The following is a 25318-nucleotide window of genomic DNA, read 5'->3' as shown; positions in this document are numbered from 1 at the left end:
TGAGCTGTGTGAGTTTCTTATATATTTTGGGTATTATTTCTTTATCAGATATACAGTTTGCAAATATTTTCTTTCATTGCATGGGTTGCCTTTTCATTCTATTGATGGTTCCTTTGCTGTGCTGAAACTTTTTAGTTTAATGTAGTCCCACTTGTTTGATTTTGCTTTGGTTGCTTGTGCTTTTGATGCGATGTCCAAAATGTCATTGTCAAGACCAATGTCAAGGAATTTTCTCCCTATGTTTTCTTTAAATAGTTTTATGGTTTTAGGTCTAACATTTATTTAAATCTTTAATCCACTTTGAGTTAATTTTGTGAGTGGTATAAGATAGGTGTTCAATTTCATTCTTTTGCATGTGGCTACCCAGTTTTCCTAGTACCATTCTTGAAAAGACTACCTTTTCTACATTGTATATTTTTGGTTTCCTTGTCAAAGATTAGTTGATCATATCTGTGTGGGTTTATTTCTGGGGTCTTGATTCTGTTCTGTTGGTCTACTGTTTTTGTGCTAGCATCATACTGTTTTGATTATTATAGCTTTGTTATATAGTTTGAAATTGGGAAGTGCGATGCCTCTAACTTTGTTCTTCTTTCTCCATACTGCTTTAGTTATTCAAGGTCTTTTGTGGTTCCATACAAATTTTTAAGGTTTTTTTTGTTTTATTAATGTAAAAAATACCACTGAAATTTTGATAGGGATTGTATTGAATCTGTGGATTGTTTGGGGGTAGTATGGGTGTCTTAACGATATCAATTCTTCTAATCCAAGAACGTGGGTTATCGTTTTCATTAGTGCCTTCAGTTTCTTTAATCAATGTCTTATAGTTTGCAGTAGACAGATCTTTTCACTTTTGTTGAATTTATTTCTAAGTACTTTATTGTTTTTGATATAATTACTCTTCTGATTTCTATCACCATATTTGTTTTGTCCATTCTTGAATTCATACACCACATACTGTATGAGTGGAATCATGCAGTATATACTCTTGTGTCTGGTTTCTTTCATCCCATCTACTGCTTTTGAGATTTTGCATGGTATTGCATGTATTAATAGTTGTTTTCCTCTCCTTTTAAATTATTGAGTAATAGCAGGTTGTATAAATATACCATAATTTGCTTATTTATTTTTCTGTTGATGGACTCCTCCCCCTGCCCGCTCCACCGCCACCTCAGTTTGGGACTATTATGACTAAAGGCACAGTAAGCATTCTGGTGTAAGTCTTAGACTGGGCATATGTTTTCATTTCTATTGTTCGCATGAAGACTTAGGAATGGAATTGCTGGGCTGTAGCGCAGATGTATGTTTAACTTTGTAAGAAACTGCCGGAGTAGTCTTGTTTTACATTCCTACCAGCAATGTATGAGGGTTACAGTTCTACCATCTCATCTGCATTTGGTGTCATCAGATTTTTAATATTAGTGATTCTGATGAATGTAAAATGGTATTGCATTATGCTTTTAAATTGCATTCTCCCAGGGACTAGTGACCTTTAACCCCCTGTTTATGTGTTTGTTGGCTACTTCACTTTTATGGTTTCACTGCTAAAATATTTTGCCATTTTAAAACTGGGTTATTTATCTTTTTTTTGTTATTGATTTAAGGAATTCTTTAAAAATATTCTAGTTATGTCATACATATGTAAAATAAATACTTTCAGTCTTTCATTTGCTTTTTTATATTTTTAATGGTGTTTTCTGATAAGCAAGTTTTAAATGTTGATAAAATCTTTTTAAGCATCTTTAATGTTTTTTTTTGTTTTTTTTTTTGTATTCTCTTTAGGAAAAATTTGCCAACTTCAAAGACACAAATATTCTCCTGTTTTCTTTCACAGATTTATAGATAGCTGTATATTTAGATCTGTGATCCATCTCAAATTAATTTTTGCATGTGCTGAGAGGTAGGAATCGAAGTTTAAGTTTTTCTTATATTTTAATCAATTTGTCCTATCATATGTGGAAAGTACTTTGTTTTCCCATTGAATTGATCAAATGCCTTTTCAAACTCAGATGACTATGTAAGTATGGATTTTGGACTCTTTACTGTTTCACTGATCTGTCTGTCTATCCTTATACTCATTTCATAGTGTTTTGAATAATGTAGCTTTACAGTAAATCTTGAAATCTGGTAAGATGAGTCCCATAATTTGTTCTTCTCTTTTAAGAAAGTTTTGCCTATTTTGAGTTCTTCTTTTTTGATATAAATTTTAGAATCAACTTGTCAATTTCTAAAAAAAAAAAAAAAAAAACTCCTGGGATTTTTGATATGGATTATATGGAACCATAAACTAATTAGGGGAAAAATGGACATCTTAAAACTATTCAATTCATGAATACAGGAAACGTCTCCATATATTTGAGTCTTCTTTAATTTTTCTCAGTAATGTTTTTAGTTTTCTATGTGGCAGTCCTATATATCTTTGATTAAATTTATTGATAATAATTTTATATCTTTTTGATACTTTTGTAAGCAGAATAAAAATTCATTTCCCAGTGGTTTGTTAGTAGTATACAAAAATACAATTGGTTTGTCTATATTAATTTTGTTCTTTAGAGAGGGATATTGATATGTCTTTAAGATCATGGGCTCCATCTGCTTTTAAACCCATCTAGTGAATATTTCTTTTTTCAATATTATAATTTCCAGTCCTGGAATATCTCTGCTATTTTTCTTTATAACTTCCATTTCTCTGCTAAGATTCCCCACTTAATCCTTCTCTTTGGCCATCTTTTCTTTTAAGTTCTTGAACATATTTCCATTAGCTGCTTTAAAGTCCTTATCTGTTAATCCCAATATTTGGATAATATCAGGAGAACTTTCTATTTACTATTCTTTATTGACTATAGATCACCTCCCCTGCTCCTATGTGTCTAGTTTTTGTAAATTTTGATTTTGTTCTGGATGCTGTGGGTGATATTTTATAGTGATTGTTTTCACTTATGTTCCTCTGAAGAGTAAATTTTATTCTAGTGGGCAGTTTTATTGACTAGCCATTTTGAATTTTTGGAAGTATGCTTTTATTTTATTTTATTTTTAAGAAGAAAGAAAGTGACTCTACTTTGATTTGCTTTTAGTCTTAGGATGACGCTTTCATCTTTGGACATAGTCTTTACCCCTAAGGTGTGGCCTATATAGAGTTTTACTGGGAAGGCTGAGGTATTTCCCAAGTTTCTCTAGCTGGGTGGTATTCAGGCTCCAGACTCTCTCCGGAGCAAAGGCGGTGGTCCACATGCTCCTCAGCTTCTTCAGCCTTCCAGGGCTGCTTTCTACTGGGTGCCTTGGGGTCAGCCCTGTGCCCGTGCAAATCAGGAGCCAACCAAGGACAGAAGAGGTTTATGGACAGGCTAGGCATGCCCGCCTTTGTGGCTCTCCTCTCCCCAGGACTTGCTTCCTCTTTGTGCGGCCTCAGGATCGGCTCTGCGCTCTAAAGCCCAGAAGCCTGTGACTTTCTGCTTCAGTTCTAGCTGCCCCCATGCCTCCTGGATTAGGAGTGCCATCCAAAGAAAGGCCATTTACATTTAGTTCTCAGGGAATATGGACCCTTCTTTCAAGGACCAGATCTCTTCCAGTTTCTGCCTGCTTTTGGTCACTTTCCAGTGACTTCAGTTAGTTCTTTTAAAAATATTTTGTCCAGAGTATACAATTTTTGAAGAAAGGTAAACTGATATAAACTCCTCCATTACTTACTAGAACTTTCTTTAAAAAATAATTATAATACTTTTATCACACCTGAAAGTTTCTAATAATTTCTTAATTTCATCAATAAACAGCATTCAGAATGTAAGGAATTAAGTTTCTTGTGAGGGAGAAGATATTTAGTTTTATTTGTTTTTTTTTGTAGCAAACCTGGGTAAAGATTAAAAAAAATAAGTTCACCCATTCACTGGTTGTGAATTATACTGTTAGGTTCATTATGAGCATCCGTATGGGTGTTGAACCTTAGAAGTCTTTCCCTTAGCTGTAGCTGCTGAACCAATTTTTATGGTAATCTCAACTTTGTGAGACCCAGTTAAGAGTAAGGAAGAATGTGAAAAAGGCCTTTGAGCAGTTAAAATGGACATATAACCTATCAATTTTGTCACAGGGGAATCTCTCAGATCCTCACTCAGAATCTATTTACCCATTTTAAGGACAGCTGTGTTGCTATTTCTTCCCCAGTTTGCAGAACACTAGTAGTGGCAAGACAAGAGAGGAAGATGACATACTAGAGGCAGGCACAGTGGGAGTAGCAGGTAGTGACAGGTGACAGTAGTCAACTTGAGTGAGTGCAGTCACCAAATTAGAGGCAGGGCTAGGTCCTGAGGAAACTAACACACCTACCATGTGGCTTGCACATCAAGGAGCTTGGTGGGGGGCGTCAAAATATGCAGGTCAAATAGACCTGTGAGGGAAAACGTACTCGTTTGCACAAAGTGTAACACGGAAGACAGGAGGGGTGAGGTGGCTCAGGGGAGGCTCCAGCAGGAGCAAGTCAGAGTGGCTCACAGAAGGTGGATGTATCCGTTTGGGCCCGGGGAGAAAACAGAAGACACATGGAGAGGAAAGGAAAGAGAACCGAATAAAGGTACTATTACAAAGACGTGTGCACAGTTAAGGAAAATCACCGAAAGGTGGCAAAGGACCCCAGGGCCTTCAGAAGTGGGAAGCTGTTACCACCCCTAGCTCAGAAGGGGCAAGAAGGAGGGGGCGTTACTAGGACCGGCAGGGCCTGTGGCAGTGGGGAGAGCCACCTGTGGCATCTGGTGGAGGAGGGCAGCCCCTGACATCCTGACCTCTATCTCCTGCTGAATCCAACCAGAAGCCAGAGGACAAGGGCGCCCAGGTGATGTGTCCACATGGGTCAATCTTCCAGGGCACAGAGCTGACTGGAGAAGGGTGAAAGGTGGATCTGGAGGGGGTGACCTGAGAATGAATATCCAGCAAAGTTGGGCAGGAGTTTGCTTGGGATGAGACAGGGCCTCCCCTGGGGAGAGCGTTCCAAGCCCAGGGGCAAATGTGTCAAGGTACCTCCTCCCACATTAGGAGAATCCAAGAGCTTCCGTAAGGAGTAAGGCATAGAGTTCATTGCTGGCTAGTATTGAAGAGTGTTCTTCACCATCCGGAAGTAAGTATTTAGACTTAATTTTTTAGCTGTTGAGAACCCTGGAGGTCACCAGTGGAGAAGGCTGGATGAAGAGATGCAGAAAAATCAGCCTCCAAGGGAGAGAAGCATTTCAGGAGGGAAGGTGGGCCCCAGCCCATGTTCCGTCAGCATGGAAGAAGAGAGAGTATCCAGAAACACACAAGCCTGGTGTCAGCATTGTGCAAATAGCACAGTCCGCTCCAGCTGTGGTAGAGGCTACCGGACTGTTCATTGTCATAGCCTACATAGAGAGGGTCACGATAAGTTAGTATCGTCGTCGTCGTCGGCAGCCGTCCGTCTCAAGAGACGATGGTGTAGCTTCTTAAGAGTCCATCTGCACCGCCGAGAATAGCTGTGCAGTCCGACTCGGGAGTGACATGGTAGCATCTGTCTCCTCCCGTGTTGAATCGACATCTTGCGATGACGCTGGAGTGTCCTCTCCAGTGAAGCTGAAGCTACAGAGCCTGGGCAGGGTGATATGGAGGGTCTGCTGTTGCCCATGCAGCAGACCCCCCCTCTCTTCGCAGCTGAAGGGTCCAAGGGAAAGACGGAGTCGATACAGCTTGGGTTCAGGTGCGCCGCAGGAGTTGCCGGTGTTGACTACAACGTCAAACCGCCTTAGGGACTCCGGCTCCGGATTTTCTGCTAAGGGAAGTTAGTATCACATTCAGCATATTTCTGTTACCGAGGCAGGGAAGTATGTGGTCGATTTTCGAAGTGTTTTCATCAAAGCTGTTTATATTCAAAGAGTTTTGGTACTTGGAGAAAAAAACCTAAAAAAATCTGGAATATTTGCTTATATGAAACATCCTCCCGCCTACCCCTCCAATGAGACAGGGTAAATGAAGCTTTGCTACATTTATTATTATTTGTCAAGGTTATTATTATTATCAAGAATCAAGACCATATAGAATAAAGACCCTCCAAAACCAAGCTCATTATATTTCATATTGAGTGCTAGTCAGAAAACATTAGATCAGTAGGTTTTTATTATCTGGCCTGGTTGCTGATATGCTTGGAGCAGGCTGGTCTTTGAAGTAGGACCCTCATCTTCCACATGCAGCTTGTTTGGGTGCTCCTTTGGCATAGTAGGCCTTTTTATTCACAGCTGAAGCAGGGTCAACTTTAGCTGAGCCCATGACTTTTCAGAAATCCCGATGCACTTGATCTGAGCCATGCTGTGTTAGCCGCGGGCTTCCAGATTTGCTTCAGAGATGAGTTACAATTAGCTTGTTCCCTCATGTCCCCTCCCCTCCTCTCTTCTTCTGCCCTCTCATTCCCTCTCCAGGTGTGGGTTCTGTCCCTCCCCCCCCACCTGAAGGACATTGTCAATCTTCATATTCTTTTATAGGCTCTCAGTGGCCTTTCCAGCCCACACATTCAACTTGTAGAGCTACCCAAGTATTGACCAATTAAAAACAGAAGACAGAGCACAAAGCTGCTTTCCCACATTAGCTGGCAGAACATATGTGTCGGCATGATAAAGGACATTAGTAGGCAAGCCTGGTTTGAAGCCCTACTTAAGAACTTGCCCATCCAACATTTTCTGGAGTTTTGACTCCATCCACTGACCAAGCTCTCTGCTTTCTGTTAAGATGTTAGTCAGTCCCTCTCATAGGATGGTAACAGTACCCACCTGTGAAAGTTTTGCAAGCACTAAATGCAATGGAACTTAAATTTTATTTAGTTAAGCTCCTGGAATATAGGAGCTTCTCAGGAAAAGTTAGCTATCACAATTATTACCTGGAAGTAAAGAGAACTGCTTGACTTTATGCAACCTAGCGGTTTGTAAACCTGTTTAATCAGAATGCTGGTATTTCTAGAACATCTGTTAACATTTTAAGGAATGCTTTTGCTCTATGGAATACAACTTGGGGAACTCTGACTTATGAATTGAGAGAAATTGGGCTGCTGACTGTTCACGGGGAGTGGATAAATCAATAATGCTTGAACTAGGAGTTGGGGTTCTGGGTCTTAGCTCAGTCTTTACCACACCTTTAAATTCCTTAAATAGAAAGGGAGAGGTTTCATTTTAAGATGTAAAACGAAAATGGTAAAAGGTCACCCTTATCCCGTGTCTGAATATTCATTCATTTCTTCCTTGTTATCACCTCTCCTGGTGACTCAAGAAATTCAGGGGTTACTATGGGAAGTTCTCAGGACTGGATTAAAGGGATGAGCTAGAATTTACATGCTCCTTCTGATTTTTGCCTTTTAGAAACCCCGAGTCCAGAAGTTGTCCTCCTGTGCTTCCCTGTCTCCGTCTCCCCTTGACTGGCTCACCCCTCTTCCTGTCCTGGGTCTGCCTCACCGCCCAGCAGGGAGTGCTGCAGAGCACAAGCTTCCTGGTCTGCCTCTGCCCCTCTCCCATTGGTTCTTGAGTCAGGTGTTCACTCGCCTCAACATCATGACTGACAGGAATGAAGACCCTTGCGGGGGAGGCTGGTGTGTGTGCAGACTACTCGGTCACTAAGCTTTCCAAGGGCACACCTGGTTGGGCATCAGTGCCAAGGACAGACACTGCTCACTTGATCACCTGAAAGCTGGGGTGATTATGTCATTAAGTATGTGCATTTCTCAGCTAACCCTTCAAGAGTGATGGTGATGGAAAGTATCTGTATCTAATGTGTGTATGTGACGCATTAGGAGACAAATATATCAGATGACTGCATGTAACAGAATTTCCTGTGTGAGCATCGGGAGAAAGTCATTCTCATTTGCATGTGCGCCACACCCACCAATTCCAAGAGTCTAGTTGCATGGAGTTGTGCTCTACCTCGTTTGTCCTCAGAGGCAGGCCCTGCAGCTTTCCTTGCTGGTTTGCTAGCGTAAATGGATGCCATATGCGGCCCCTGTGCTCAGCACTGCTGTTCCATCCATTAAAGGGGCAGCCTCTTGCTGTAGTAGAGAGGATGAATGAGAGGCCATACTTGAATGAATGATCTTTCTAGGACTGCATCTGTTTAATGATCCATTTTATTTCAGATGATGAGAGAGAGAAAAAATCTGCCTCTATCCACTGGTGGCCACACTTCAACTTATAGGATCTGAGTTAATTTGTCAGTCTAGGACATTGCTACAGGGCTAGAGCTGAGCTCAGGGGGGAGACAGTTATTTGGGCAAGTTAGGGCAAGCCCCCATTCCAAGTAAGGGAGAAAGATGTCTGCTAGATGGAATGGAGATGCGTTGGTCACGCACAGAGCTGGACCCTGGCTCTCTCCCTGACCTGCTGTCTAACTCTTAGTAAGACACTTCCCCTTTGTATTTCCTCAGAGTTCAACCAGGATAAGGAGGAAGACTTTCAACTTCATTCTCTTCAAGGTTAAAAGAAATCAGTAAGCGAACAAGGGGGGAATTGCATGAAGGCAGGCCCAGTATAGAAGAACTAACATTACAGTGTCTGTCAGCAAGAGTAAGAACCCCCTTTTTTGATGTTGAGGTTGTGATGTCACTTGATTTATGGAGTTCCTGCTGTTACTCTAAATTGCAGATATAAAATTTTATGATTCAAAAGAAAATGGAATGAAAACAGATAGTATCTATACTTTTATTGTATGGATGTCACGTGCACCAGTGTTCATCAAATGCATAATATTCTTTAACTTTTGGCCTACCCATGCTGCATGTCTGGGCCACCTTCTTCTGTTGGCCACCATCTCCAGTGGCTTAGGAGGAGAGGACAAGGTTCATTTTCAGGGTCTTGCCACTAATTAGACAAGATGCTGCTGTTGCCATTGTTTCTGCTGTGACGGGGAAGGGCAGGTCCTGAACCCATCTCTGCTCTTACCGTCCTGCCATCAAAATTTCCCTCCCTTCCATCTTGTCTTCAATTCAATGGGAGGTTAAGAGTCATGTGCTTTCAAAACACTCTTGAGATGTGCTGCACATCACTCTCCTTTTTCCTTATTTGTACTGGGAGTCATGGTGTATGGGAAGGAAGATAGAGCCACCTGGTGATACGCTTGAGTTCATGTAAATACTGCAAGCAAGACCCTGGGGCAGCCTAGTCTTGCATTTACCTTTGGCAGCTTTCTCCCCACGGCCTCTGTGTGAGAGCTTTGAAGGCCTTCTCAGACACCCCAACCCCCTGGGAGGTAGATGACTGGTGTGTGGTTCACTTTCACTCTACAGAACAGCCGGGCCAGGCAACATTCCTGCTTATTTCTTTGGAACACAAGCATTGAGGGATTCCTCTACAAATTTGCCTCCCCAAAGAGAAATGAGAAAGACTCCACTCCTGTCGCAGACAGGAGCCATGTCGTGAATGACTGCTCTTTGTGCTCAGTTAAAATATGCAAGACTTCTCTTTAGCTTTCCCCATCACAGATTAAAGAAAAACATGAATAAATAGGTGTGACTGACAAGTACTACCAGAGAGAAAGGGCTGAAGGCAAAAATGGCTTTCTTTCATTTGACATGTCTGCCTCTGGCCAACTACAGAGGAAAAATCAAGAGAAGGGAGATGAACTGATGGGAGAGTCAATGGCAGCGTGCTGCCTCGTTCTGGCAAAGTTTCCAGGATGAGTGGAAGATGGCGCATGACTTCCTTCTTGTTTAAGTGGTACACAGCACGGACAGTGATTCCCTGGGGCTGCCCCTCATGGGGGTCCACACCGCACACGCCTTGCCTAGAGTCCATCTGTGTGTCCTTATGGAGCCGTAACTCTCTTTGGTTGAGACTGTAAACTCCCAGGGCTCATGAATTTATTGTCCTCTTTAACTGCTTGGTCAGCATGTAGCAGGGGCATGGCTGTACTGAGGGATTTAATGAAGACTATGGCTACCGACAGTGAGGAAGAGCTTCCTGGCTGGAAATGATGCTAAATACTAGAACACGTCGGTCAGAACAGGGAATCCTACTTCCTGTCCTCAGTAACAACAGTACAATCTGTTATCCAGGACTGAAATCAGAGGGACGGACCGGACAACCTGGCTCCTTTTCGCCTGGACGTCTAGTGGAAAGTGTTACAAAGGCAACATAATACTCTGGATTTTGTTCTCCCTTATTTATTTATTTACTTTTAAATTTGCACTTGCAATTTTCAGTGTCTGTAATGTGCTAACGGGCTTTCTTCCCATTTTAAAAACACGTGTGGATGTGGGAATGTTCTCCTCAAGAAAGGAAGTCTCTAGGGTTTTGCTTCTGGCTTGAGGTCCTATGAGGTAGGTGTTATGAAGCCTCCTCCGCAGCAGACTGGGGTGCCAGCAAACCTCGGTCGGGGTCAGCAGCTGTCCTGCTAATTTTGGCAGGAGAGGGAGACACTTAGTTACTTTAAAAGGAAAGAAAGTAAATTCTGCAATCCATTTGCAAATTAAGGTAAAATGAGTTTTCAGACCTGGGCATGTGTTCAGAAGCAATCTATTCTCTTCTACCATAAATCTGGTAGGACAAAAGTAATCCAAGTTCGTGCTTCTCAGCCAGATCATCATTCTTCCCATCCTGGGTTGTAGAGGGGGCAGCTCAGAGGGCACATCAAGAAGGAAGGAAGGGGGAGAGCCAGGTGAGGGCTGGTGGTGGGGAAATGTCCAGGGCTTCAGGGAGACTACAGTAGCATCGTGGCCTTGGGTGAGGATTCTGAGAAGGAGTCAAGAGGAGGAGGAAGAGAGGTGGACAGCTGATGCCCAGCGGCTGGTACTTTGCAACTGAAGCAGGGGCTAACTTAGACTCCCCAGGAACAAGGAGTATAAAGGGACAGCCCTCCGTTAGAGAGTACAGGGAGATTGAGGGCGAGCAGTGCTCCTTTGGTCTTCAAAATAAGGAGAGGGTCAGACCGGAGCTTTTCTAAAGCACCTTAAATCTTCCACATTGCACGACTCTGTGATTCTGTGACTTTCCTCTGTAGTAGGATGGTTTTTATACAATTCTCAAAGAGAAGAAAGAGTTCTGGAAAATTTTTTTAGTTGCCTGAGAATTAAGTTACACAGCTAAAGTTCACTCATTAAAACTCATTAACTCATCAGCATGCATGCTTTCTCAAGCCATGATGACTTCATGGTGTAAGTGAAAACTTCATATACCTTTGGAGAATTGAATTAGCATAGCCGAATCAGCAGAAAATTATCTTTGACTAGTAGATGTTATTTCTACACACTCTGCTTTGCCTAAGAAAATAATGACTGAGACGTAAGTTTGACAGCTAAGAGTGAGGGCAATTGCCTAGGATTTGCTTTCATGGTCCCAGGAATTGTTTTAGATGTTTTACATGCACTCGTTTATTTAATCCCCAGGAGAGCTCTATGAGATGAGTAGGTACTAACCCCCCATTACACCAATGAGGAAATGGAAGATTAGAGAGGTTAAGTAACACGTGAGGGCTGGGATTAGATTTTGGGTCCAGTAGCCAACCCAGAGCTCTCCTGTGAACCAGCACTCTCTTCTACCCCCAGTTTGTCCCAGAGGGTCAGTGCCATTGGCCAGCCTGGGCTGCACCCATACTTGGGTGGAATTAAGGGCTGGGCATTGTGGAAGTAAGAGAACTACCTGGGGTGTCAAAGCACGAATGAGGATTCTTAGTTTCCATTAAGTGTAAGACATGTTATACCAGTAAGTTGATTAATACAAGCTACCCAGGATCGCTAGGTTTATCATTCTCTCTCTTCAGACAATAACAACAGTAAAAACTGACAGTGAGCACTGACTCTGTCAGGCATCTTTTATAACTATTGGTTTGTTTAAACCTAACAGCAACACCATAAGATAGGTATTACTATTTCCCTCATTTTCCGGATGGGGAAAGCTGAGACCCAGAGACGTCCAGAAACACAGCTAGAAAGTGGCAAAGCTGGGTAGTGAGTAGAACCATTATTCTAGCCTGCCTCTCAGCAGTAGGCTTTGACAAACCTGAAATATTTCCTTCTGAGACACAAACAAGACTAACATCCTTTGGGGTGAGTGGGATAAGGCCAAGTACAACTGGACATTGAGCTGTGTCTTCCATGAATGTTTTTGTATTTGAACCAGGGGTGGGGCAGGGAAAAGCCCTCACTAAACCTCACCGTGGTTGTCCATGGGTCCCCCCAGTATGTTCTCTTGCATGGTATTCCATTCTTGGCCCTTTCTCCTGAAATAAGAAGGCTTTTTATTTATTTTTTTTTTGTACTTTTGTACAGAACATGTAAGCTATGCAGTGTTTCAGGATTCTATTTGCTTATTTCATGTTCAATGGACATTCGTCGTCGTCGTTGGCGTCGGCAGCCGTCCGTCTCGAGAGATGATGGTGTAGCTTCTTAAGAGTCTATCTGCACCGCCGAGAATGGCTGTGCAGTCCGACTCGGGAGTGACACGGTATCTGTCTCCTCCCGTGTTGAATCGACATCTTGCGATGACGCTGGAGTGTCCTCTCCAGTGAAGCTGAAGCTACAGAGCCTGGGCAGGGTGATATGGAGGGTCTGCTGTTGCCCATGCAGCAGACCCCCCCTCTCTTCACAGCTGAAGGGTCCAAGGGAAAGACGGAGTCAATACAGCTTGGCTTCAGGTGCGCCGCAGGAGTTGCCGGTGTTGACTACAACGTCGAACCGCCTTAGGGACTCCGGCTCCGGATTTTCTGTCGGGTTTACTCCCTTAGCCTTTCCCCTGAAGAGGTATGCCGCAAGGCAGCGGAGGTTTTTTGGAGTCAGAGTTTTCCTTCTCTGATGTGCCCTGACTGGAAGATAGAACCAGCGACACTTAGCTCGCAGGCCGACGCTCAATTCACTGAGCCAAACCAGCCAGGAACTCAATGGACATTACACTGGATTTAAATATTAGAACTTACCAAATGTTTCTTATAAAAGGAAATAAGGCTCAAAGAGATTTAAGTGACTTCCCCAAGTTCACATGAAGCTGTAGTTTCTTGAGGGCAAGGGCTACCTTACTTGATCCAGGACTCAACTGGGAAAAAATATTGGTTTAGACATGTTTCCATTTCTGTCTTCAGAGCATGGCAAGAAGTGGAGCTAGGAAGTGCTCAGTGCACTGAAGCTACTCAGAACACAAATTAGAAAGAGAAACTGAGATGTTATTGTTGACAGGATAGAGAACCTGAATGCTGGGCAAGCAGGAATGGCCTGTGACTCGGACTCCACTCTGCATCCTTAGCATTCTAGTAGGCATTCAATTGTATTTGCATATGAATGAATGGATCCTCACTCTTCTTTTAGTCATATTCCACATTCAGAGCATGGAGAGATCAGAAAGGCTGTTGAAGATGGAGAAACCTCAAGGGGGAGGCTGGACTCAAGTTGGCTTGAGGTAGAGAGCAGTGTGGGGAAGGAGGAAAGCACATGTGCAGAAGGAACTATGGGCAAAGGCTGATGTACCGGGAATACTTAACCTAGTCAACAGGTGCAGTTTTTTTGACTTCTGTACAATCTTGTCTGTTTTCCAAATTCCAAGATCAGGGAAGGATTTTTCTCACTAAGCCAGAGCCAGGAAAATCATGTCATAATTCTTGTTAGCGGCTCTCCTGTCCACCTGTGCCATGCTTATGGGCCTGGGGTCTAACTTGATAATCATTTTGATTCACTCATATTATTCCTCAACATGAGTCATTTGCTGTTTGGTCTCACCCAACTGGGGTTTCCTTTCCAGGTTAACATGTTTGTTGAAGGATTCCATGATGCCATTCTCCTCTACGTCCTGGCTTTACATGAAGTACTCAGAGCTGGTTACAGCAAGAAGGATGGAGGGAAAATTATCCAGCAGACTTGGAACAGAACATTTGAAGGTGAGGATTCAGTCTATTAGGTGACAACACTCTGCAGCCCAGTGAACTGCTTCTTGCTGATTCTGTTTCTGTTACAACTCTGGGACTTTGCTCCTCTCAGCTCTAAAGTCAGGATAATAAGTCAAGATCAACCCACCCTGCAGGCTTGCTGTGCAAATTTAATGAGATAAAGCATGTGCAAGTGCTTTGAAAGAGTCTCTCTGAAATAGGAAGTGGCCTGTCTCCTGATTTTTGGGCAACAACTCCATGCTTCTTAAAATTAAATTCATCACAAGCCTCATTCACAGCAAATAATCAGTTTGTGAAGAGTTCTGTAATCAGTTTTAACAGGAAAAATCCCAGGTATACATTTCTCTGTTTAAACCCGAGTGGTCTGAGATAAAAGGATGACTATTCGCTGTGGTTTACTTAAGAACACAAAGTGTAACAACCACCACCAAAAATGGCCCATCATCTCATTACTCAAGCAACCCATGTTGACGTTAAAAAATTGTACAAGAATGAGACTATTCTTGGCTGGAAAATTTAAACAATATAAGAATGTATGAAATGAAAAGTGAAAGTTTTCCTCCCCGCCCTTGTCCCCTCTTCCCAATGTGATCACTATTAACAATTCCCTATGATTTAGACTAAAAATATTTTGTGTCTTCTGCCAGCACAAATGTATTTTTATTATATCTTATCTAAAATGTTTAAGGGATCATACCATGAATGCCATGCTTCATTATAGCTTTTTTACTTGTATGCCAAGAATTTTCCATATGAGCACTCATAGATTCAGCACATTTTTTGATGATAGTTCCATATTTTTCCACCATAATATGGCTATGCAAGAATTTCTTTAACCAATCTCTAACTGATGGACACCTCATTGTTTACAGTTTTTGCTATTAGGCAAAATGCTATCACTAGCATCTTACACATGTTGATGAATTTTTGTGAGTATATCTAACAGGGAACCTTTCTTGTTATGTGATATCTGGGTCCAGAAGTATGTCGATGGCTTTCAAAGTACATTAGATATTGCCAGATGTCTCCCAGAAAGGTCTGTCAGCCTACATTCTTGCTAACAGTGTATAGAATGCTGGCTTCCTCTGACCTCACCTGCTCTCCAGGAAAATTAACATGAGACTCAACATGAGAATGATCCAGCTGCTGGAGCCCTGCAGGTATCAACTTCCTATTTGTTCATTCATTCATTCATTCATCCACCAAATATTCCTGAGGACCTACTGTGTGCCCAGGCACTGTTCAAGGTGCCAAGGATTTAGTAGTGAACTAAAGACATTCTCTGCAATTATATGAACTTCCATAGTAGTGGGGGGAACTGATGATAAACAAATATTGATAAATATGCCATTTCAGGGGCTATAAAATAAAACATGGTAGGGAGATAGAAAGTGTCAGGTGGGACTACTAATTTAATTAGAGTGATCAAGGAAGGTCTCTCTGATAAGTGGCAGTTGAGAAGAGACCTGAAGGAAGTGAAAGAAATTATGTTTGTGAGAGAGCATTCCAGAGGGAGCAGCTGATGCAGAAACCCTGAGTGTGTCTGGTGGGAGAAGCCTGAGTGTAGAGCATGTGAGAGGCAGGGTAGTAGGAGCCAAGGTCAGAGCGGTAGTGGGGGCTGGATCACAGGGACCTGGAAGCTGCGCCAAGGATTTTGGGAAAGCCAACAGAGGGTTTTGAAGGACATGATCTGTCTTGAGTTTTTAAAAGCAGTCCTTATGGGGGCCATGTGGAAAGTAAACTGTAGTATGCTAATGGGTATCATGTGAAAACCACTGACATAGAATACACATCACGGCACCAGAAAACCTGTATTCTAGCCGCTGGCTCCACCCTCAGTCCTTCCGGCTTCTCTCACCACCTATCACGAGGGGGTTGGACTAGTTGATGACTGACGGGGGTCCTTTCAGTTCTACATCATGCTAACTCTTCCTCTGAAACCTTTAATGCATTGGGTTAGGCCTATATTTATTTGCAATCCAACCAATGATGTTTTCAGAAATGGAAACAAGTACTACCAAGTCTAGATTTGAGGCACACATTTTTTTTTTTTCAGTTGGGACTCCTATCCAGTCCATTGTCTCATCCTGTTCTCAGTTATGAACAGGGGTGCAAAGGGGTCACATTCCGTTTAGAATTGTCCGGGCCATAGCTATGATGACCATTGGTAGATTTCATTTCTCCTTGGTGGTTTTAGTGGATGCCACACATTACTTAGAACTAGAGTGACATCTGCTTAACATTAGACAGATTGTCGGATGTGAACAAATAAGCCTCCAGGATTGTCTTGCTCGACCTCTGACTGTTTCAGCTGAAGTGCTGAAATCAAGTAGGATAATTCAGGGGGCATATTAGGACAGAGTCAAATTTCCCAGAAGTCGAGCCCAATATACCAAGAAGCTGGTGTGTGTGTGGACACAGTCTTGGTAGGCCACATCCCGTTCTTAACTGTTCCTCACAATTTGGGGTGGTCATTTGTTCTTGGTCACCTGAGGGAGGTTGTTAGGGAAGGGCAGGTGCCCACAATGGCTAGAATTTACTTTTGTGTAGAGGGCATGGACTAAATTTGCCCATAGGCCATCTTGATCTTCCATTCTAGGGCCAGGTCTACACAGGCAATATGAAATGAGTTCTAAAACAATCAACTGTATAGTTCAGCTTAAACTTAGAATCTCCTTTGACCAAATGTAAAGGTAACTGAAGCCAAGGTAAGTTTTCATTTTATTTGCTAAATAGAAATCAGGCTGAGGGTAGCCCACAAAAGAACTCTACAAAAAAATTTAATCTTTCTTTCTAAAATTAAAAACAATTTTAATTTTAATGGTCACCATAAGTGACCATTAAGTTCTCAAGGGAAAAATACCCGGGATGTTGTTTGACAAATTTAGATTTTATTACCAAGAAACCTATGACCAATGCTCAACCATGGCCAAGGAAGAAGCTAAATTTCCTCTGTGTGTGAGAGGTCAGAGTGACAAGGTAAATAGATCTGTGGCTCAAATCTTGAGCTCCACTACAGGCCCATAGAAATGAGAGAGGAAAGTCTCATTACTTACGTATAGGAAAATTTTGCTGTCGGCCTGACAATCGTACCTTATGTACAATACTCTCCGGTGACGTCTCACTTGCTAATTGGCCACCCTAAGGGATCGCACCTCATTTCTCGACAGAATTGTCATAGCTTAAAATGTAATGAGGTCTTGGAGTACTAGGGCCACCTTGTCTTATAAAATACTCTGCAAAAACACAGAACACACCATCATAAATGCCTCTGAACAGAATTAAAAAAGATTTTGGATAAGCGAAATGTTTGGAGATAAATATATATTTTTAACAAGGACATTACTTAAAAGTTGTGTAGGCTGTCAAGGATAAACAAGTTTGAGATAGGTGTGTTCTTTGTAACCAGTCTATATTAAGAAGACAAAACATTCAGATGAATGGTAGCTCCATTCTGTTTCTGGCAAAGTAGACCAAAGTCTGGAAAAATCGGCGGGCCTTCAAACCACAACCCAAGGACAGTAAACCCAAATACTTGCCCTCTCCAAACCACACTTGAGGATGGAACTTTCCCTTGGGATTGCTTTTCCCAGACATTCATTTTACTTCCGGAGAGAACCAGATCAATGGAAACACCAATTAAGAATTACACTGAGCTCTACCACAGTTTGAAATCACAGAAAACAAATAGCCTTTGTTACTTAGAATGTAGCTGATATTTGAACTCTATTAATTAGTTAATAAAATTATGATACAGAGATTTAATATCAACCAATGATACCTACTTGCTTTTATGGATTAGCTATTGTAAGCCACCATTGCTAGCCAAAGCAAATACAGGTCCTCCGTGTGGGCACGCAGGTTGCTCCACTCTGTTCCAGCCCTATATTTCACGGTTCCCTTCCACGCACACAGGACATCTCCTAAAAACCTCAGGGCCACTCCACTTCCTTCCAGCTTCTGTCCATTTGTAAATACTAACAAGGCTAGCCTTTCTGCCTCAAATACTCCCACTCTCTGATGGCTGCTTGTCCAGGTCACAGACTTCACCAGTTTTGTCACTGAGTCCTCCTCCTCTGAGTGGGGTGAGCACTGTCAGATGTCCCCTCCTAGACTCCAAGCATAGCAACAGCAGTGATTACAATAGGAGAAAACAGTTAACTTCTCTTAAACCTGTGTTGAAAGGGCCTTATCTGTTTCATCTCCTCAGTAGCCACAGGGCAGGGAGGTACTATTGTGATTCTTATATCCTGGAGTCCTTGTTCAAGATTACACAGCTTGTAACTGAGAAAGCTGGGATCCAGACGCAAACCTTGGTATCCCTCTGCCAACGAGCTGAAGCCCTACTGTTGGCTGCCCCGCTCTTGAGTGAGGGATACGTCAGATTCATCTTTGCCTCAGCAGCAGCATTGTAGTCAGCACTTAGTAATCACCTAGCAAAGGTTTGGATAAACACTGGATGATTTATTGTATCTATATGAGATCATGAATATTAACTAAACTTATGGTGGTAATCATTTCACAATATATGTAAGTCAAAACTTTATGCTGTATGCCTGAGACGCAAACAGTGATGTATGTCAATTACATCTTGATAAAACTGGAAAAAACTCCCTCCAAACAAAAACAAAGCAATGAATGAACATAAGTGGGATAAAGACGAGCTCTTCCTGAGCTCTGGGCTCCCATGACCCCTGAGGCAGGCCCTGTACTCTCCTGTGCATCAAAGGAACCCAGAGCAAAACACATTCACTGAGTCCTGGGCCCGGAATCGGTTTCCTTTTACGGTGTTTGTCTAGTCATAACGCGAACCCCTGACAAGTGTAGAAATGAGCCACACCTCCACTTCTCTGTCTTGGCAGTTTGTTTTGTTTTAAATTAATAGAAATCTCTGGGGTAAACATGCTGCTTTCAGGATTAGCCTTAATCTCCTTTTTTTTAAAAAAAAAAATTTCTTAAAGAAGGTCATTTATTTCTTTTTCTTTTCATTTTTAAATGGAGAAATGTTAAGAATTTAGGAATGCAGACACAGATGAAATTACAATGTCTTTCCAAATGCCAACAAAAATGCTGGGCGTCTGACGAGCGTCCCTGTGGCATGACTCTGTTTAAAAAATCCTGTCAACTCATTTTCTTGTTTTTGTTGGCAGTGGGCGGTATTTTAAATAACTAACTGGGCGCTCCTCTCATCTCGTCCTCCAGGTATTGCTGGGCAGGTGTCCATAGACACCAACGGAGACCGGTATGGGGACTTTTCCGTGATTGCCATGACCGACACAGAAGCGGGCACCCAGGAGGTAAGGACCAGGCTTCTGCCTGTTCAGATTCCAAGGAATGTGTTTGTCCTGGTATCCACATAGCTGTCCCTGAGGCCGCCTCCAAGTAGGGAGGGCTCACTTCCTGTTGAGGGTATCAGGCATGACTTCAGGAAATGGGTCCCTGTTTATCTCAAGCGGGGAAATCCTACATTTCAAGCGGCCACGAAGCCCACCTCACTCCTAAGATGCAGGACGGATCGTCGGATGAGAGAGGTCAAGTGAAACTGCCTATTTTCTCCTTTAAAATTGGAAAAAAATTTTTTTTTGGTGGGAAGTTACACGCTGGACATGTGTTAATATTTCAAAAGATGGTGGAGTTCCAGGGCAGCGTCGCAAAGAGAAAAGAATGTCCTGGACACAAAGATGAGTCCCTGATACTTACTGGGGTTTGAGCTCTCTGCCTCAGTTTCCTTGGCTGTTACGTGGAAATCATAATATCTTCCTTGATCTCCCATGACTATTTTGAGCACGAGATGATATGAAACCTAGAAAACTACTATGTCACCTTAAATGGTAAATATATAAATAAAGATTATACAACTATGCAGTGGTTCAGGTGAAATAACGTTACGAGGACTGGTCTGGATCTCATGTATATCCTAGTCTTCCCGTCTAATGGTCTATTCTAGGGCATTATGAGGATCCAGGAGGGCATGTGTGTCAAATCCTTGGGAAGTTCTCAGCATATGCCACTGGCTGTTGTACTTGGGGGGTTATCTAGAATTCCTTTTACCGGGACTCAGAATGGCCTGTGAGCAGGAGCTGCGCCTGGTCCAGGGAGAGGGGTGGACGTGCTGCAGGACCCCCCACCTCCCCCCAGCACTGTGCTAGTGCCCAGACAAAAGAGAAGCAGGCCCTGAGAACCTGATGGGATGAAACCTCATTTAAACCAGAAACCCAAAGAGAACCTTGAACTGCGCATGAAAGAGTACTGCTTTTGCAGGAACCAGAGGAACCAAGTGAAATAGAGTTCAGCCTGGAAATGGGGTGCAAATAGGGTACATTCATCAGTGAGGAGAATGTAATCCCTGCAGTCAGGATGGGGAAGAGCCTTCCCGCCAGAGGAGGCGCAGCAGGAAGTTCTTAAAAAGTACTCTTTCTTGAACGCTTTAGTTGTATGCGGAGCTGACTTCTCTCACAGCCACAGGAGAACGAGAACCTGGGCTTTCTGATTGGCGGACTGGGCTGCTGACCCCGTGGACTGCTCTGTGGCAATGGGCGGAGCAGCAGCCTCTCTGATCATTAGGGGAGGAGCCCTGAATTCCCAGATGCTTGTTTTCCCGTATCAGTTACCACTTTCCTTGCCTTGAGGAAACCACATTCTCCCTAAGTTAGGCCCACCTTAAGAGCACAGGGCGACTGTAAATCTTGACCTACAGAGTCCTCAGAAACACGCCATTAAGGTCAGAGTGAAGCATAGGGGAGCCCACCCTGTGCCTGCTTTGGAAAGAGATAACTTTGACCTCTCAGATTGTTGTTGTTGTTTTTTGCCTTTATATAGGTTATCGGTGATTACTTTGGAAAAGAAGGTCATTTTGAAATGCGGCCCAACATCAAATACCCTTGGGGACCATTAAAACTGAGAATAGATGAAGCCAGGATTGTGGAGCACACAAGCAGCTCTCCCTGCAAATCGTGTAAGTTCAGAGATGTAATTCTGTAATTTGCGCTGGGTTCCAGCACCTAGAATATCAGTGCAATGCCAGTTTCAAACATGTGTTGGTCCACAAGCTCACGTTCTGGAAGTTCAGATTTCTTTTTCTGATGTGGGAAAACCCATGGGAACAGTTCTCACTGACGTCCCAAATTCACCAGAAGCTTCTAGGTCTTTCTTCTCTTCCATCCTTTTCCAGATTGGTAAAAGGGTTCTCCCTATTTTTATATCTCTTACTATAAGGAAACTAAAGATCAGAATGAGACTTGCAAGGAGAGGTGAGTAAGTGAAGGACGTTCAGTATTTAAGTTTGCCCTTTCAGAGAAAATTAGAACATCAAATACTAGATGCCCTTATTCATCTCTGGCAGCAAGTCTCCTTCTGATTTTCAAAGCTGGTAGTTATCCTCCGACCCTTCAGAACCAAACAGATGATGCCTCTTAAACACCTACAAATTTACAAATTGGCAAATAAGTGTTAAATCTGTTAGGAGCAGCCTTGTCGTAGATATAGAAATAAATGGATGTTCTTATAAGGTCATTACAAATAGAAAAATTGTTGGAAATCATTGCTTTAGAAAGACCCTTTTATAAGCCAGTGAGGAAGGATAAAGCTAATATGGACCTTTTAGGCCAATTGGTCACTTTATGTTAATGTATGTGTCCACATTGTGTTTTGGGAACAGCCTTCAAACTGTGGGAAGCGGTAAGGCAGAGTAAGTGCAAAGAACAGAGTCTCTGGAGTTATTGGACCTGGTTTTGTGACCCTAGCAGTTTTCCTTCACTCTTCAAGTCTCTGTTTTCCCATATGTAAAATGAAGGAAATATACCCAACTCTTCAGACCATTTTGAGAATTAAATAAGATGATGCATTGAAGGCTGTACCCTGAACTCCTTATAGACAAGCTAGCTATTTATCATTTTTATATAATAACTGGGACACCACTGAACTTGACTGTTTCAAATGGTTATTCACATTTTCACAAAGCTATGTAGGACATTTTGACATGAAACTCTGGCTTTGGTGAGAGAACTTCTAAAAAGAGAACATTAACCCAATGAATTTTTCACAAAATCTTCCAGCACTCTGAAGTGTCCCCATCCATCTGCGAAAGTAAGAAGTGCTGGGTTAGTGCCGCAGTCTGTCCAGTTGTCCTCTGACTATAAACACCAAGATCTGAAAACTTCAGTGTCCAGTTTTCCTCAAATCCTTCTTGAACTGGTTTTAGTCCCATTGAGCTCAGTGCCTTTATAGCAGTGTTTGTTCATCTACTACTTTCTTAAGTGCTTCTTAAGCTTTGCACTTGGAAAAAAATGCAGGACTGCCCCAGAAATATCTCTTAAAAAGAAAGGACAATTTGCCTCAAGTGGGAAATTGAGAAACACCTTCCAATGAATGAAACTTCTCAGTGAATGAAAACTCAGAAAGGCATTTCTAACTGTTTCTCAAAATGAACTCTGATTATCTATGTTTCTTTTTTAAGCAGGTGGCCTAGAAGAATCAGCGGTGACAGGAATTGTTGTGGGGGCCTTACTAGGAGCTGGTTTGCTAATGGCTTTCTACTTTTTCAGGTTAGGACCTTATTATAGGTTTTAAAATTCACTCTGTTACTGCCATTGCCACTTGCCTTTGCATGATCCTTCTGTGGCTTGCCCATATCTTACTTTTACCCCAAAAGCATGGCGGTTAGAAGAACAAACCCATCTTTTGGTGTGACCCTTGGTTTGGTGGTCAGTGGGCTAGCATGCTAGGGAGAGGTGCAGGGGTTCACATTTCGCCCCCCGGTGGGCCACGGAGCTGCTGTTCTCCTTTGATGACAAATATTCTGACCTGCATTCCTACTGCCCACTGAATGTGTAAGTGGAGAGGGAACTTGGACAAAGGAGAAGTAGATTACCCGCTTCTCAGGCTTTGTCCAGGTCAGAAATGGGTGCCTGGTTCACCTTCTGAAGAGAAGAAGGTAGCTCCAAGCAGTCGACGCTCTCAGGCTGGTCTCTGCTCAGTGTTTGGAGAACCCACGCACTTCGTTGCCACTGTGACTAAGCCCCAAGGCTTGTAAAATTGTAATATTTCTGTGTGTCCAAGATACTGACAGTTCCATACCATGAGGGCGGTCCATTCCTTTGTAATCTTTGGTAGTTGGGTTTGTGGCTTCTTCTTAAGGCATAAGGCCATGATTTCTTCATTTCTGCATGGAAATGTAATTCTGGGTATATGTGACTCTTTGTGGGAACAATTGTATTCCTGTTCCTTTGGTCACAGTACATGTAATCTGATCTTTATCTAGGGCATATCCTGGGAGTCGGGGGAGCTTCTGTGGCAGAATAGACGAGACTTAACCCACCAGGCACCCAGGGAAGAAGGGGAAGGCTTGTTCTATGGCATTCTGGAAAGCAGGCCAATTTTCCTCCTTGAATAAGGGCATAATGCCTTGGGGCACACTACTTTAATCTCTGACCAGGGTTTCATATTCTGTCACTTCTCATTTATCAACTCAAGCCCAGATGTCCCTTGAGGGCATTCTTTGTAAGAGAACCCATAGTATTTTGTAGCCAAGTGAGGTTTTATTACTACATTCACTTTCTCTTTACCCAGGAAGAAATACAGAATAACCATTGAGAGGAGAAACCAGCAAGAAGAAAGTAACGTTGGAAAACATCGCGAATTAAGGGAAGATTCTATCAGATCCCATTTTTCGGTGGCTTAAAAGGAAGCCCCCCTTTTTTTTCCGGCCTGAGATTCTTTGAGGAGATTGATGAGATGAAAGATATCAATGGGACAGGAAGGGGGGGCTCCTGAAGAACTCATTCTTTTAAGCATTTAGTGATTTCATTGTAAAATTTCTTTAGAAGCTCAGGAATGATTATTAATCATCATATGCCTCCCAGCCTTTCATCTCATGACAAACAAATATAAGAATATCACGTCATTCTGTTAAACATTCATCTGGTTTCAAGGGCATGTGATTGGATTTATTTTTTGAGAATCTGATGTCTCCATATCTTGATGGCTTTTGGGGGCATGTCACACAAGGCTATAAAATGTGGTTCTTTAAATGAAATGTTTTATAGCTAGAATAAAAGCATTTTTACAAGTAGAACATTCTTAGAAAGAATTTAACATCCAACAAGAGGAAAAATGTAATGAAAAATCTCACGGTTAGGAATACAGAGTTCCTTTCTCTAGTGCTGGCCGGCCGATTTGAGTTGAGGATTGCTCTGTCCAATGTATACATTCAGGTCCTGACTTCATATCTTGAAAAAAGATTTCCTATCTGTCTTATTCAGTGTCTCATAAAAGCTGCTCAGGACAGTTGCAACTATTACTGAGATAAGAAGATTTATACAAGAAAAGCAAATCTAAAATGTTTCATTTTTTTTAAATGTAAAAAATCCTATTTCACATTAACATTTTAGTTTAAGTATTTTAATCTTTTATTTTGCTATTAGAAAATGTGTCTATTTTTTCACTTTGAAGGTTGAATTTCACTTATATTTGAAAAACATGGGTAAAATGTACAACAAACCAGCAATGATGAAAGAGACTTCTCTTTTTCACCCTGTCGCCCTATTCCTTTGGCCGTCCCCAATGCAAATTGCTGTTTTACCTACAGAGACCTAGAAATGTATTCAGATTACAGACTCTACATGAGTACATCAATTTACCTGTATTAAATGCAAATTGTGTTAGGGATAGACCTCTTCCAATTTTGGCCAAATGAGTTTCAGGATCAAGGGTGAACTTTACCAGAATTAAGTAGGATTTTATAAGGGGAGGCAGCCCTTTTTCCTCAAGAAAAACTTTATATAGGGTTAGAACTTGACAGTTGGCACAGAGATGATAAATTAAAAAAACTGATGCATAACTTTTTACCAAAATTTACAGTGATGATTTTAGTTAAAAGAGGGAATCTAAATAGCTACTATATTCCCTTTCAGTTAACTCCATAGAGTTTTGTAATCACCCACTAATAATCCGTATAACAGTGGCTGTGGGTGTGGATATAAGAAATTGGGACAAAGTTTAGTATTTACTGAATATCTACGTTGCACCCAGTGTGCTGCACATAGGTTTAAATTCAGGTTGCTACTTGATTTATGATTTATGGAGAAAATCGATGGTGAGGGAAGAATGAGTCATTGCTACATTAGCATACCACCTTGGCATTATGTCACTTGGTCCTCGATAAGATTTTGAGCATCTGAAAAATAGTTTTAAACGTTATCTTGATGCCTATAAAAGACCATGTGTAAATAGGGCAGTTTGAACAATTCCTCTAGTGGTGGAGGTTGTAGTTTCCACAGGTGACGGCGGAGGCTGATGAGTAAAAACCACATGTCTTGGAAGTTGGTCCCAGCTCGCTTCCTGGAGGAGTCAGCCTTTGTCAGTCCTACTTCGTCCAGTGAATGAATTATTTCTGGATGAGGCACGCCCCCTTTATGGTTTAAAAATGTTATTCAGGCAGCTGGAGTACATAATAAAAGAATTAGTGGTGATCAACGGAAAAAACTAG

General features: G+C 42.2%; 1 protein-coding gene across 2 annotated transcripts in view; it reads left to right on the top strand.

Annotated features, from left to right (window-relative positions):
- Positions 1–24496, top strand: part of NPR3 (natriuretic peptide receptor 3) — a 70402-nt gene extending 45906 nt beyond the window's left edge. Inside the window, exons 4-8 of one of the 2 annotated variants that reach the window (XM_090276191.1) lie at positions 13689–13824; positions 19036–19130; positions 20653–20788; positions 22289–22376; positions 23401–24496. In XM_090276191.1, the coding sequence (XP_090132317.1) occupies positions 13689–13824; positions 19036–19130; positions 20653–20788; positions 22289–22376; positions 23401–23512 (567 nt within the window). In that variant the 3' untranslated portion in view covers positions 23513–24496. The remainder of the gene's footprint in view (positions 1–13688; positions 13825–19035; positions 19131–20652; positions 20789–22288; positions 22377–23400) is intronic. The other variant, XM_090276190.1, reaches the window with a different exon arrangement.
- Positions 24497–25318: the final 822 nt, after the last annotated feature.

The sequence above is a fragment of the Furipterus horrens genome, unplaced genomic scaffold, assembly GCF_987537825.1.
Source record: "Furipterus horrens unplaced genomic scaffold, mFurHor1.1.pri manual_scaffold_5, whole genome shotgun sequence".
Classification (NCBI taxonomy): Eukaryota; Metazoa; Chordata; class Mammalia; order Chiroptera; family Furipteridae; genus Furipterus; species Furipterus horrens.
The sequence above is the reverse complement of the archived record's forward strand: the minus strand, read 5'-3'. Positions and strand labels throughout refer to the sequence as shown.